The 14,912-nt window shown below is 34.9% G+C and overlaps 2 protein-coding genes across 2 annotated transcripts; both read right to left on the bottom strand.

Annotated features, from left to right (window-relative positions):
* Positions 1-269: 269 nt before the first annotated feature.
* Positions 270-5,623, bottom strand: LOC113504267 (decaprenyl-diphosphate synthase subunit 2-like). Its single transcript, XM_026886485.1, has 2 exons — positions 5,029-5,623; positions 270-1,310 (listed from the first exon to the last, which is right to left on the bottom strand). Exons 1-2 carry the CDS (start codon positions 5,287-5,289, stop codon positions 345-347), a joined length of 1,227 nt encoding a protein of 408 aa, XP_026742286.1. The 5' UTR covers positions 5,290-5,623; the 3' UTR covers positions 270-344.
* Positions 5,624-7,463: 1,840 nt separating this feature from the next.
* On the bottom strand, positions 7,464-14,136 carry LOC113504262 (androgen-dependent TFPI-regulating protein-like). The gene is made up of 5 exons (XM_026886478.1): positions 13,873-14,136; positions 10,497-10,677; positions 10,138-10,284; positions 8,459-8,679; positions 7,464-7,970 (listed from the first exon to the last, which is right to left on the bottom strand). The coding sequence occupies exons 2-5, from the start codon at positions 10,671-10,673 to the stop codon at positions 7,784-7,786; spliced, it is 732 nt and encodes a 243-aa protein (XP_026742279.1). The 5' UTR covers positions 10,674-10,677; positions 13,873-14,136; the 3' UTR covers positions 7,464-7,783.
* Positions 14,137-14,912: the final 776 nt, after the last annotated feature.

The raw sequence follows: 14,912 nt of genomic DNA, 5'->3' as shown, positions 1-14,912 counted from the left end.
AGCAACCATTTTAGATTTATCTTATCTGTGTTGTAGAAGTGAGATGAAACAATACACTATGACGTAGCGGTATCTCTCTCCCACAACGACAGCCTGAAAGACCTTATCTCATAGTACAAGGATATCTTTCTAAATAAAATTAGAGATATCTGCCTCAGTATTAAAATGCCCATTCAAAAAACATTCAACGGATTTTTTATAGTAATTTTCGTGAGATTGATTCATTATTAAACGATGCAACGATACTCACGCGTATCTATCGGGATCACCCGACTAGTTTCGGACCCAACCAGAGTCCTTAATCATGAGTTGAGAAAGTGTCGATTTTAAATCGCAGAATAAAATTAGAAAGTATTGATCAACTTTTTAATCATATCCACAGATTCATTCTGAGCAATCCCCTCAATATATTCCGTTGCTTTTTTAGCATGCTCCTCATACAATTTCTTAGTCTTATCACAAGCATCAGTTTTAAGGATATTAAACTTCAAATCTTCATAATCAACGTCCTTAACGTCGTTTTTCGCTTGAGCTATAATTTTGTATAAATTAGGGTTGTTATCTAAAGCGAAAAGTACAGGGGCACTTGCTAAGCAAAATTGTTCTTTACTGTCTGATGTTAGCTGCTGAAGTTCTGTGGCAGCTTGCCATGCTAGACCAACGTGACAACCGAACTGATATGCTATGTTCTGAGTTTCCCTATTCTGTTTGTCTAACACCATAGCTGATTGGCAGCCCCTACCGAGTAAGCTTACGCCATTGTACACCGTCCTAGCCGTCCATTCCTTCCTAGGTTTCCCCAAAACGTCGTCCACAGCGATAGAGTTTGTATCGAAAGTTATTTCGTAATCTTGGGCGTTGATTTTTGGTTTTCCTGGAAGAGGCATGTTTTGTTCGTCTCTTTCCCCGAAAAACTCACCTTCCGAAAGGTCTTTTAAAGCTGTTGAAATTATGTAAGACACATCTGAGTTTCGAAGATTAGCTAGCATACCATTAGCTGTTACCAAAAGGTAGTCGCCTAGAAGGATAGCAATTTTGTTGCCAAAGATAGCTGATTCTGTATTCTTGGATCGCTTTGCAAATGGTACGTTGACGATACCTCTGTGTATAAGATGACCAGTTCTCATCATTTCTGTAAGTTCTGCTAGCACTCTTGTCTGCTCCTCATTCTTCTTCATTTGAGGAGTGTAGGTTGGGGTCTTGACTGATTTTGAGAGTAAGAGGATGATGAGGCCCCAAGGTTGTAAGTTCTTGGAGTCACCGTAGAGGACGTTCTTTGCTGTCTGCATCACGAGGTGGTTGCTGCCAACCTGAGAATTAAAATGGGGGGATTTAGTATACATTATATTATAGTATGTAGGCCTTTTTTATTCTAATCCAATTCAATTTTATTATATAGACATAAGACAATCAAGAAGTATTAAAGTACAGAAGTTCTTAAATTTTCAATGTTTATACCACATTGTATTTTCTTTTAGAAACGATAATAATTATGACAATTCCACAATTCTTATTAAACCTTGGCAAAAAAAATACCGGCAATTTCTATTATAATAACATTTTTCATCTTCTAAAAAACACTTTCTCTTTGATTTTGCAAGTTAGATAATACCACTTTTGGTTTTTAAACCTACTTTACTTAGTTCACAAAAAGGATGTCACATTCATCTAACTAGTTTTATTAAAAACTACTTGGACTACTTGACGTCACTGCTATCGTGAAAGTTTTAGTCATAATACTTTCCCTCTTAGACCGGTTCATATTAAACTATATAGTAGTATGATTCATCACAAGTATGTCTATTTCACCTCAAAACTCAACTGGGGGCACAGCAGTGGCATCGGCCAAGTCGCGTATTATTGGCCGATAAGTCGAACAAAATGGCGCATTTTTTTTTTGGTCTAAGAAATTTAAGTAGTTCTTGTGTTTTATTTGTAAATGATTGCAGTTATGTCGAGGCTTAATAAGACAATAATTATAATCGGATGTGTATAATAAGGTCGAAAGTCGAACGAAAAAGTAATATTTTCATAGAAGTTATTTTTCATTTTGAACCAAATTAAAAAAGGAGGGAGTTTTAATTCGGTTATTCTTGTTTGTTACCTCACAACTTCGGCCTGGATGAACCGTTTTTGTTAATTCTTTTTTCATTCTTCTAGCTATCATTTGGTCTCATATACCCGACTCAGAAGTATTTCTTTGACGTAGGTTGTATGTTTACTTGTGAAAAATTATAAAGGTGGGCTTAATACCTGAGGCATTCTTTACCAGTCAAACATAGGGTGATGCAGAGATAGCAAGAAGTATGTACGTACATAGGCTTGGCAAGTTATATTTGTATCTGTAGTGTCTCTGGTCCGATCCGAGAGTATGAGCCAGCAATATTACCCACGAATGCTTGTCCTGAGTCTCGGTGTTTTTGTGCATGTGACTTAAATTCCTTAGAGCAGAAGTTATTTTCAAAAACCAACAGGAACATTCCAATTTCATTTGCTTATAGCAAAGCATAAATCTTTTGCAAACTTGTATGGTACTGACGTTATATTCTAGACTTCCTAATTAACACATCGAATAAGGGAAATATGTTACGTGTGACATAAATGATAAACATACCGCAAAACGTGTGAAACATTACCATACAAATACTAATTTATCTAACTTATTACCAAGGTTTACTTATGACTTCAAATGGCTGTGTCATTTTCACCTTTGGTACTTTTTGATGTCTGTGTTATTCATTAAATTTGATTTTATTTGGTACTTTCGGTAATGTCCCAATGGGGACCGGCCTCCGTACAGGCCCGAGGAAATGTTGAGGTAATTTTGGTTTGATTTAATTTTAACACAAATATAATTATAGTGATATTTTAAAAAGATTTTAAATTTGTTATTTACGGCGAAACCAAATATATAACCTATCAAAGAGGTTTATCCTTGCAGGAAATTATATGTGCTAAAAATATCATCGAATTCAGTTCTGCCGTTTTCAAAGTTATTCGCGTCAGAGAGTCGTACGACAAATACAAAAACTATAAGGCAAATGTTTGTTTGATCCACGAATGCTTGCCCTGAGGCTAGGTGTCTTTTTGCATTTGACTTGAATGTTTGGGGAAACCACGCGACACAAGAATTAAAAATATTATATCATCATATTTTTTAGTCTTTTCCGAAATTTGTCTATATTTTCTCACCGTTAAAACCTTCCCTGGGCTGCTACGTATATTTCCAGATTAAAATAAGCCAAATCAGATCAGCCGTTCTCGACTTTTAGCAAGACTGACGAACAGCAATTAATTTAAAAAAAAAATGAAAAAAGAAGTAGAAGATCAGTGCTGCTTGTGTGTAGGGCAGTCATTTAGCTACCTTCTTTTAGATTGAGTGGAACTGTTAGCACATTAATTAAATGTACTCGTACAAATTTTAGGTAAACAATATCATGTAAAAAAGAGCGGTATTTCCTCGCCAACAAACAGCTTAACGATTTTTTGACTTGTGTAAAATTGTATACCCTCAATTTCAAATCAAATCAAATCTTTATTGCATACCATAATGTTACGTAGGTGGTAAATTATAACAAGGTTCACAGCTCATTATGGACCCTGTCGAGCACAGCAAAAGTATAAACAAATAGCCATACTTTCAACCTTGACTATAATAAAACTGAAGGTCTATACAAAGGTACTGAATAAATGTCCTAATATATGTACATTGAGGGCCATAATAAGACCATGTGGTAGCCGACCCCAACATAGTTGGGAAAAGGCTAGGCCAATGATGATGAATGATGAATAAGACCATGTGTCTTCATATGAGCATCACGTGTGTTTATACAAGTAATTTTCTATATAAACATTGATTTTTCAACTTTGTTATTAATACCTTATACTTCATACTTTACGTAACATATAACAACTAGCTATTTATTTATTTATTAGGTATACCAACAGCATAACATACATATTTAACAAATTAGAAATTAAATAACATAGTGTGTCGTATGCATGCCTATTATAGGTACACACAGCATTTATATTATAGGTGTACTAAGGTAAGCGTGTAAGGTGTATTATGGCTATGGATAAATAACTTGCATGGAAATCATTTCGCGACTATAAATTGAGATTTAAGCTAGCCTATCTGTCAGGTTGGATTACACTGTGCTAATTTTAATGAAATCATTACGAGTACCATCTTTTTAAAGTAGGTTTAAAAAAGTTTAATTTAAGTTTTACAAGATTTGGGCAAACTGACGCTTATAAGCATTTTTTTTAAATACATAGATACCAATTTTATGTGTTTGAGAAAGTAGATGTCGATTTCGAAATAGTTTTGCACTAATTTCGTACCCACAACCTTGTGCATGTTAATCCGGTCTCTTAGCCACTAGGCCATTGCGTTATGATTAGATTAACATAGAAACCTGTTGACACAACTCTAGTAACTAATGTTGAGTGGTAAAAGTTTAATCTTTTAGAAAATAGTGTCGATTCGAATCCGAGAAATTGTTACCTACTGCTACCTAGTGTTTCTAGCTGACCTAGCAATCGTTTTGCGATGCCACAAAAAAAAAATAGGTATATATATACATATACATATACATAATATACATATACGAATGAGAAATTCATGAAAATCGGTCAAGTCGTTTCGGAGGAACTACAAACTTCAGCTGACTCGACCAAAAAATTTTTTTATTTTTCTGTCTTTGTAGTTCTATCGATGAGACCTCAAATACAAAAAAAGACGTTAATAAAAAATAACACTAGCTATAATATTTTGTTGGACGGCAAAACCAGTCCTACTTGTAATAAAGAGTCTATTGCGATTATATTGAGCACAATATCACAGACAACATGGTCATCTCTTTCGTAGAAAGAAAGTATCTAAGTAGAACTTAAAAAAAAACACAACAAACGGGTTCGACTTTACCTACCTCATAACGCACTGAAAACTAACCTTTAAACTACTAAACCCTAACGACATTAGAAAGTTAATATAAATAATTTATAATAAAATTGTTTACTCACCAATTTTCGTAGATACAACGCCATATTTGCAAATTCATCACTAAGAAGACACCGTAAGTTCATAAACGATGTTGGATATCCAACGACTTTCTCCGCATCACGTATAATATTACTCCAATTTGTAAATGGCGGTCGTAATAATATTAAAATTTCATCTTTTGTCAAACTAGCGACAGTAGATTCTAACCTTTTTTGGTAGAAAAAGGGCGAAGCGCGCCTAAGTACGCGCGAAACCGGCGAAACTGCATACGAGACCGCCATGACAGTTTTGTTTTTTTTTTAGGCACAGGTATCGTCTGTTCTGTTTGACGGTTGAATGTGATATGCTGTGATTCGGAATTTAGTCGTGGAAGGCCGTATGCGTTTCGAAATTTGCCTATTTTTTAAATTTTGTTGAAGGTTGTTTTTTTAATGAAATGTATGAGAGATTTAAGCAGTTATTTGAATTTTCTTCGCACAATTTATTATTTCAACATATTTGTAATATTTTTAATTTATTTATGTGAATAATTCTGCACAACTACTTATTCAGGTTGAAAAGCGCAAACTAACGTTAGCTTTCTGAATCATTTCATTTTAATGATTACAAATTAGTTTTAAGTAATCGTTTTACTACATTAAGAAGTACTGAAACATTCTCACTCATCAATAAATACCTATATTCTTATTATTTACTTCACAGAATAATTAACCTTTTACATTAATTAATGACAAATCAATTACCTAATTACTTTACCTTCTAGAAGCATTACCCGTAAAACAGGGAAAAATTACAAACTGGCAACACCTATGTTCTTGACCGTGAAGTGGAAAGTAGCGTTGGACTAGTCTAGAGACCGCGATACGTTTACACTTACTTTCTAAAACACACTGAAAAACCGACTTTAAGTCAAGGTGATAAGAACCAAAACAAAAATTTACAGCTACAAGAGAAATTTGTAAAGACTACATTCCGACTATTTAACATAGACCTCTATTACTGTATGTAATGTAGGTGTAAATAGGTCAAGTTACGCTAGTTACTAACGGATTCTTAAGAATATTCTTTTTCTTTTAATGTTGAATGAATTTCTCCTTGCCGACCGGTTTGTGATAACCTGTTTAGTTATTTAGAATATTGCTTCCGTAGTACTATTATGCCCTATAATAATTATCATTATTTTGATAGCATATTTTTAAGTAAAAGTTATGCCAGCAACTTCGCTTGGAAAAGTGAATATTATTATAGTATTTTTGTATTTATCTTTTGAACAAATTTTCTACGTTATTCTCAAAATCAGCGTTACTTACAATACAAATCTTTAAATACATCAAGGAATCGCAATTAAATCAGATAAGCTGTTGCTGAGTGTATCACACACAAGGAAATAAACGAAGATTGTAAATAGCTATATTTTTGACTTGGTTTTAAGTAGACCGCGGCACCGCGCAGCAAACATTGTAAAATTAAAAAGAGCTTTCTAAAAGCATCTAAATCAGATCACCCGTTCATCAGCTATGGTGTCACATGCAGACAAACACAGAAATAAAGATCAAACTTATAATAAGATTGTGTTAGCGTCGGGGCTTAAAAAGCTGACTTTGATTGAAACTGATTCGTTCAATAAAATAACCTGTTTAATTTACAAATTCATTTATAATTATCACATAAAATACATTTTCTTATAAAATAAATCTTATTCTAAATAATATATTCAACCCTATTTATATAATTATTTACAATACAATCCGGGGCTTTGGGATAATCAAAAAATAATCTCCGAAGAAAAGTTTGAAAAGAAAATAAGATTCCTGAAGAAGTTAAAATGAAGGTTCAATTTTAAAGAGAAATCAAACTAATTAGAAAAAACTAATTCTAACTGTGATTGTTGTTTTTCTATTAGAGATATTTAAACCAACTAAGTATAGAAACAGTGCGTCATACGATCTGCCAGTCGACTCATTTTTTTCCACGTTTTTATACACTCACTTTCTTGTTTGTTTGTCGTTCCAATTTTGAGGCACTTCCCGATAAGCTAGCAGGCTGAAATTTTCAGGGTAGCTTCAAAACCAATGACAATGCAATTTAAAACTATAAAAACGGCTGGACTGATTTTGATAAAAAGTTGTATGGAGTGACAAATGCGACAATAGGGATGACGCCAATTTTTTTGCAGTATCCGTCTTCTAATTTTTTGTATAATAATGGATACGTATTTTTTAATTTGTCCCGCAAACATAAATTGACCAAATTACAGTGAATGAAACTTACGCGTGACGTCACGATTGTGTATAAATTTTACCAGATCGTTACGTCACAAGCCCCCTCTCCTAAACTTTAAAACAGTTAATCTTTGTCAATTCTAGTTTTTCTGAAAAAGGAAAAAATACGTGTCTCATACTTTTCAATTATCTAACTGAGGGACTAATGAGATTTTTTCTTTTTATACCCAGTCGTCATCCCTATTAAACTAACTATTACTTAAATATTATTCCTGTTCATCTTTCTTAGTATAGTGACCAGATGAACAGAGCCAACTTTTAAAGTAAGATTGTTGCCGCTGAGAAAGGCGTCCAATATAACTTGGCACATCGCAAAAGAGGTAAAAGTTTATTAGAGCGAGATCAAAGTATACAAGCTAGTTATGTGAAAAAGAGACAGGGATATTTTGTCGCTGTTTCCCGACGTACCAAGTTATACTGGACGCTTTATACACGTTGTAGAGTGGTAATCCCTTCCCAAAAATGTTGATTTATCTGTCAGGCTGTCAGTCTATCAGTAGACTTTCTTGGTCTTTTCCTTCGGCTCCCATATCATGGAATTAAAGGCCCATTGCGAGTAGTAGATGACAGCTAACATGGCTGCCACGCAGACGAAGAATAGCGGGAAGTATATGGATCCCATCAGGATTCCAAATATGGGGTAAACCCAGACACCACGCGTAGCATGGACGAAGAGTAACCTGGAAAAGGAAAACAGTTCTGAGAGTCTGTTTTATTCTGATAACTTGCTTGATTATTGTCTGACAACGTGTAAGATGTTGCCAACAGCCTCTGAAACGGAATGGACGTCAGTTTTTTTTTATCTAGCCCACTGTGTCCCTCTTCTGGGCAAATCCTCCCCCAATCCTTCCACGATTCTTTGTTCTGGGCCACATGGCACCAGCCCGCGTGGTAAGCGTTAGGATGGCCTAACACGGCAACGCCGTCCATCCGCTGGCCCCCATAGTTTTTTGACTTTGGCCCAGAAAAATAATAACCAAGGAATAATGTCGTATACAAGCTCCACACCTCTCCAGTCATTGCTAGACCGGAGATCATGGGTTCAACTGTCTCTCAGGACAAAATTAAATGTTATTATGATGAACAGTGACTTATGTCTTAAAACACAAGTTTTGCTTAGTTTGAGACTAGATGGCGTTGTGGAATATTATTATTTAGGTATACTTACACAGAAATATAAACGGCTTCCACCATCAGCACACACAGTAGATGCCAAGTGTGGTTCCTCGGAGGCTTCTGAGGTCTGAACATGACCTCCCAGAGGGTCGCAGGCACTATGTAGGTATGCATGATGTGGTTGGAAGTGTCTGTGATGACCAGGTCGATATCTTTCGGGAACAGGAGGCTTCGATCAAAGTGGAAGAAGCTCCAGAAGACCAGGAAAACCAGCTGGAAAGAACGAATCAGTAATTGGATGAAAATAATGGAAGTTTTTGTGTAAGTAAACAGTACTAGAAGATTATCAATTTTTTTCTTCTGTTTTTCAGAACCAGCTGTTGCGTAAATGATACCAAAGGAACAGAAAAACGGGATAAAAGTTTCATAATGTATTAATACTGGTTATAAACTATCTGTGTCCCAAGTTTCGTCTAAATCCGTTCAGTTGTTTTTACGTCAAATAGGTACAAACATATTATGCATATGTTACATACAGTAATCAAACTTAAATTGTATGTGCGAATGTTTGCTACCTCTACACGCATAAAAGCCTAGACCGATTTCGATGAAATGTGGTATGGAGGTAGCTGAAATATTAAATTTGCATTTTAGCTTTCATCGATTTTCGTTATAGGAATGTAATATTTCGGCAGTCGGTCGATGCCACAAGCGACAGCTAGTTAAAATTATACAAGATTCATATATATAATATTAATTATTCAAAAACGATGTGATGATTATATTCATTCATTTAAACCAGTTATCCAAATAAATACAGGTTACTAAATGTCAAATAATTTTATCGATTAATTATGTCATAGGTTAAAACTTCGGTATAGGAGAACCGAAATAGAGTTAACCTTTATAATTGTTATCAAAAATTATTATTGATAAGAAACAATATAATATATTATATGAGCCAGACAATTCAAAGACCAAAATAATCGATAATTTGTAACTCAAACGTACTTTATAAGTTATTTTTTCTACTTTTCAACTATTTGTCTAGTAGAATTTAATGCGAAAGTAATCTGTCTTTCCGTTGCGCTTACAGTCCAGAACTGCTGAACCGATTGGTATAAATTTTGTTACACAGATACTTATGCGAAAAAATGTGTTGAAAAGGGAGGTAGTTTAAAGTAACTAACTTTAGAACTAAAAGTGAACATGTTTAGGTTGTTGTTTCAAAATATGACATTCAGTTTGTATATAGCCTAAATTATGTAAAATAAAAATAGTAAATAAGGAAGTTTGTTATTAAAAAATGTAAGGAATATTAGAATGGTTTATAGGTAAGCTGCGCTTTTTAACAGGGCTATTTTAACAGATATTTAACTGCCTCCTTTGTGTTGAAATGAGAACTTGAACTGAAAGAAATAAGAATTGAATACGTTACAGATCTTATGACGTCACACGGCATTAAAAACCAATGTTACGTCTTCAATTTTGGACTGCGTGACACAAGAAGGATTCAAGTGTCTGAATTTAATAAAAAAAACATTATTCAAACAGTTTTAGGTGGGCGACCTAGGAAGCGGTGGCGAGACGACCTCAACGCTTACCAACCAGGCTTGTTCCATGCGGCCCAGAATAGAGAGTCGTGGAAGGATTTGGGGGAGGCCTTTGCCCAGCAGTGGGACACAGTAGGCTAGGAAAAGAAAAAAAAAAGTTTTAACATTAATTACTTACCAATGTTGCTGGCCAGACGAATATACTGAAAAATCCATCTCTTACGTTTTCCAAAATTTTTGGAGGTTTGTAGTTTACATTTTTAGAGTTCTTTAATGTCAAAATGTCACTGGTGAGTCCAATGGCTGCGTGTACCGTTTGGAACATCTGGAAATAGAGACAGAAAATATGAAAAAGAAGTTCAGTAAAGTTTAAAATTTAATTACGTCAAAACTAGGTTTATTAGGTAGATATTTTTTTAATTCGAATATATCTATCACTTAATTATACCCGTTACAAATATTTAGTAGACCAATAGGATAGACGGAATAGGATTTTTTGCCGTTTCCTTAAAAAAAGAACTAAAGAATGTCACTCACAAAAGTCCAGCAAGTGAAGAAGAAGAACTGCATCTCATTGAAGTGCCGCACGTAATAATTCTTCATGGGCTCTCCATGGAAGGAGCCCATCATGACCGTCATGTTGGTCATGTGCATAGCTATAGTCGTGACGTAGGCCAGGATGCGGAAGTATATGTGGTGGGTGGCCGCACCCATGGTGCTGGAATCAAGAAGAAGAAGAATTGAGAAGTTGGTACAAGAGTTGAAAAGAGGTTTTGCTGTATATGTTGATGGTGATACAAGACCTCGAATATCTATACTAATCTATATCTATACTAATATATAAAGCTGAAGAGTTTGTTTGTTTGAACGCGCCAATCTCAGTAACTACTGGGCCAAATTGAAAAATTCCTTTTGTGTTTCTTTTCTTGAAAAATTCATTGAGGAAGGCTTTAGGCTATAAACTATCACGCTGCGACTAATAGGAGCGAAGATAGGTACAATAGGAAAAAAACAGGGCAGGTATAAATCATAACTTATATCTTCTACCCACACCCACGGGGACGAAGTCGGGCAGAGCGGGCAGCAGCTCGTTATATTATACTAGCGACCCGCCCCGATACGCTACACAATTTCTTTAACGTTCTTTATTGTTAATAAGCAGTCATACCATCGTTATGATTCTACGACTTCACACAACGCCATCTAGTCTCAAGCTAAGTGAAGCTTGTATTATGGGTACTAGAAAACTGCTAAACATATTTATAAATGGATATGACAGAAACACATAATCTGTAAAAATGTCAACTGTCCAACATTTACTTTTCATAAGATACTTGTGACACACAGACAGACAGCGGAGCCTCAGCAACAGGTACGGTACCCTAAAAAGTATAAGAAAGACACTGTATCTATCAAAGTTCTAAAATACTGTACTTTGAACTTGTAAGACAAGGCTGGCGATATTGTGGAAAAGAGATGCCGCATTACAAAGTCCATAGCGAGGACTCACTTCAACAATGACTTCATTTCTATACATCATTTGTTTTGGTACCTACCAAAAAATGACTGCATGGATAGCCAAGTGGTAAAGGTCACCACACCAAAATCCTCTATGCACGTCGTGTCGCGGTTTCGATCCCCGCGTAGGTCTTTGTGTGATCCACGAATGCTTGTTCTGAGTCTGGGTGTCTTTGTGCATATGACTTGAATGTTTGTGAAATCTCCGCGACACAAGGATTAAACTCCTCAATCTAGGAGTCGTTTTTGTTTTGTTTTGTAAAAGATTCTTAACAAAAAGTAAACTACCTTCGCGAGTGACTTTACGTAAACACATCGCTACTAATATTATAAATGCGAACGTAACTCTGTCTGTTACGCTTTCATGTCTAAACCACTAAACTGATTTTAATGAAATTCGGTACAGAGATAGAGTTGACCTTTAGGAACAACATAGGATAGTTTTTATCCCGGACTTTTGAAGAGTTCTCTTGGAAAGCTAGTATTATATAAATAAACGACTGCTACATGTCAAGTTTAACTTTTAACCGATTTTTAGATATTTTTTTTGTTTAGACTAATATTTGTGTTATGTCAACTTAGATAATAAGTACGAACAAAAATTTAACAAGAGAAATCTGAAATATACTCTTAAAAATGATAAAAACGCCGCCGCCCGGTCCCCTCATCATTGTTACAAGGCTCGGACCGCGCTCGCAACAGAGTTGTGTTTCTAAAAAACTACGAATTGCATCATAATATTGAAAAAAAATGCATTTTTTTATTCAAATCTCATAAATACCTATTTTTTATCATGAACGTGTTCTAGTCATTGGATACATGAACTGGGCTGCTTTTGTAAGACGACAAAAAAATCACGGTTAATATTGTGTATGTTTTTAGAAATATATAAATTTATTTATGAGTTGTCTAGTACTCATAATAAAAGCTTTGCTTAATTTGGGTCTAGATGACCTTGTGTATGCTATAAAATCTCGTTATGTCTCTTTGCTATGTTCCTTTTGACCTGAGTCAGTATAAAAACTTAGTTTTTCCACAGTTATTAAATATCTTGGTTTTATTTTAAACCAGTCATGTTTTATTACCCACTAGTTGTCGCCCGCGGCTCCGCCCGCGTTGAATATCGCACTACAGCATGATCCTAATTTTAAAGTTAATTAAACAAACCCTGTACCACATCTAATCCCTCCAAGAACAAAGTGCAAAGTTTCATGACGATTGGTTCAGTATTTTTTAAGTAAAAGCGTATCAAACAAACTTACATTTTTACACAAACACATATTACATAAATAAACAACTGATATATTTCAGTGGTATATTTCATTTGGTAATCTTTATTGTTGTTTTACGTTTGTTTTAGTCAAGATTTATTTTTACACTGAGTTTTTAGTTAACTACCTAAACAAATCGAATATAATTAATAATTTACATAAGCGTTTTTTGTAGACACACCAAGTAATATTAGAGCCATGCCAATGGATATTTAAAACAAAATATTACAAATTTAAATATACAACAACATTTAAAAAGAACAGGTCATTCAAATATATCTATTTATATTTTTTTTAATCAAATCATTATGCTCTGTCTAGGCGACGGCTAAGTAATAGCCGCACGTGTCAGTTGGTCACAGGTCAAGCAACACTTGGCGTTGTCGGTTCATGGAAGGGTGAGCGTTGAGCATAGGGTAGGCCGAGGTTGACTATGATTTAGATTTTTATTTATAGGTTTCCGAATCCAAAGAGTGAATTCAGAACCCATTTAATTACTAAATAACAAAATCATAAAGTCTTTATTTTTCTAGATTTTTCTCATCATCGGAAATTGGTTACATAGTAAAAGTGTTGTACATGACATAGAGACTGGAGTCTGTTTTAGGTAAAACCTGTGTCACAGATCACCAATAATATGCAGGGTCGGATCTAGGGGACCAGGGGCCCCGAGGCAACAATCGAGTGGGGGCCCCTTGGTTCAAGTTAAAGTGTTGTAGTTCAAGTGTTTTCATTCAGTGAAAAAATTTTTTACATGCCTAGTTTGGTGGTGGGCCCTTGGTCATAGTGGGCCCCTAGGCACTGGCCTAAAGTGCCTTATGGATAATACGGCACTGGTAATATGCATACCTAGAAATTTTGTTTGCCACTCAACTGTTATTTTTCTTAAACCTTTTCGTTCAAAACCCTTGGCTTCGCAAGTCTTACAAGCACTAAACCAGTTAATATACCATAAGTAGTAATACAAAAATGTTCATAGCCTATTTTGAACACGTTGATTAAGTTTTTATTTAAATACTTATGAATAACCATAGGCTAAGCTCAAGTTGACGACTTTATATTGAGAAAACTCTTATCAGACCCCTAATAATATACAAATTAACAAAATTTTTGAAAATACTCACATTATCCCACTATAATTCCTTTTAATCACAAAACTTAACACTTATAGAACAAATGAAATATTAAAACCTCCTTTGCCTAAATTCTTTAAAAATTGCTTAAAACCACGTCTTTACTCAATGATGTATTTCTAGAACTAAAAACATGAAACAGAATACAATCAAAGCTTGACTTTATGTAACCTGCATAATTATAGCAATAATAACTTGTCCGGTTGTCAGTATGTTAATTCAAACGAGTTTTATCAAAAAAGACGACATACCCTTTAAGTAGGTAGTCTAATATTTGAAATATATTGATTAAAAGTAAACGTTATTGCTAAAGAGGTAAGAGTGATTTTTGTGGTCTATTTTTTTGTCTTTCTATCTACCGTGCAGTATTATAATCAGATTGGTATTTTCTAGTTTCGGATCTATTTTGATGATAAGGCTTTTGAAAAATTTACACGATATTTGCGTAGCTTGTATCTGTACGGAAATGTTTTGGTAATTTAGCGTTTACGTTCACTAGTACGGGACCACATACCACACAAACTATAATTTCTTAAATCAGACTAACTTAGAATCGACTAATACTTTGAGCCGTTAACAGTAACTTTGAATTTTTATAATAACTATCGTGAGACTGATTCATTATTAAACTGGCGGGCGCGAGTTCGACTCGCGATCCCGCCGCGTCTGCTCATGATTAAGGACTCCGGTTGGGTCCGAAACTAGTCGGGCTACCCCGATAAATACGCGTGAGTAAACCGTTACATCATTTAATAGTAACTTTGAATGGGAAAAACAAACCCTGTAGCCCGATTTATCATCATCATCATCCCAGACTTTTAGATTAGAATACTAATTATTGGACACCATGGAATTACCAGTGTTTTACAAGGAGCCACTGTCTATCTGACCTTCTCAACCCAGCTACCTGGGTAACACGATACACCTTACTCAGACTGGTTGCTAGTCTTCCTAGCTTCTAACTACCCGTAACGACTGTCAAAGATGTACATATAAATAACAGCTGGGACCGATAATTTAATGTGCCTTCC

Source organism: Trichoplusia ni, chromosome 21 (genome assembly GCF_003590095.1).
Source record: "Trichoplusia ni isolate ovarian cell line Hi5 chromosome 21, tn1, whole genome shotgun sequence".
NCBI classification, from domain to species: Eukaryota; Metazoa; Arthropoda; class Insecta; order Lepidoptera; family Noctuidae; genus Trichoplusia; species Trichoplusia ni.
This window is presented reverse-complemented; position numbering and strand designations above follow the sequence as displayed.

Coding starts and splice junctions, on each gene's coding strand:
- LOC113504267 (XM_026886485.1), bottom strand. CDS start 5,289: ATGGCGGTCTCGTATGCAGTTTCGCCGGTTTCGCGCGTACTTAGGCGC. Junction 1,311..5,028: donor CGTTGTATCTACGAAAATTG/GTGAGTAAACAA, acceptor TTTAATTCTCAG/GTTGGCAGCAACCACCTCGT.
- LOC113504262 (XM_026886478.1), bottom strand. CDS start 10,673: ATGGGTGCGGCCACCCACCACATATACTTCCGCATCCTGGCCTACGTC. Junction 8,680..10,137: donor TCGTCTGGCCAGCAACATTG/GTAAGTAATTAA, acceptor CGTTCTTTCCAG/CTGGTTTTCCTGGTCTTCTG. Junction 7,971..8,458: donor GAAGCCGTTTATATTTCTGT/GTAAGTATACCT, acceptor TTCCTTTTCCAG/GTTACTCTTCGTCCATGCTA.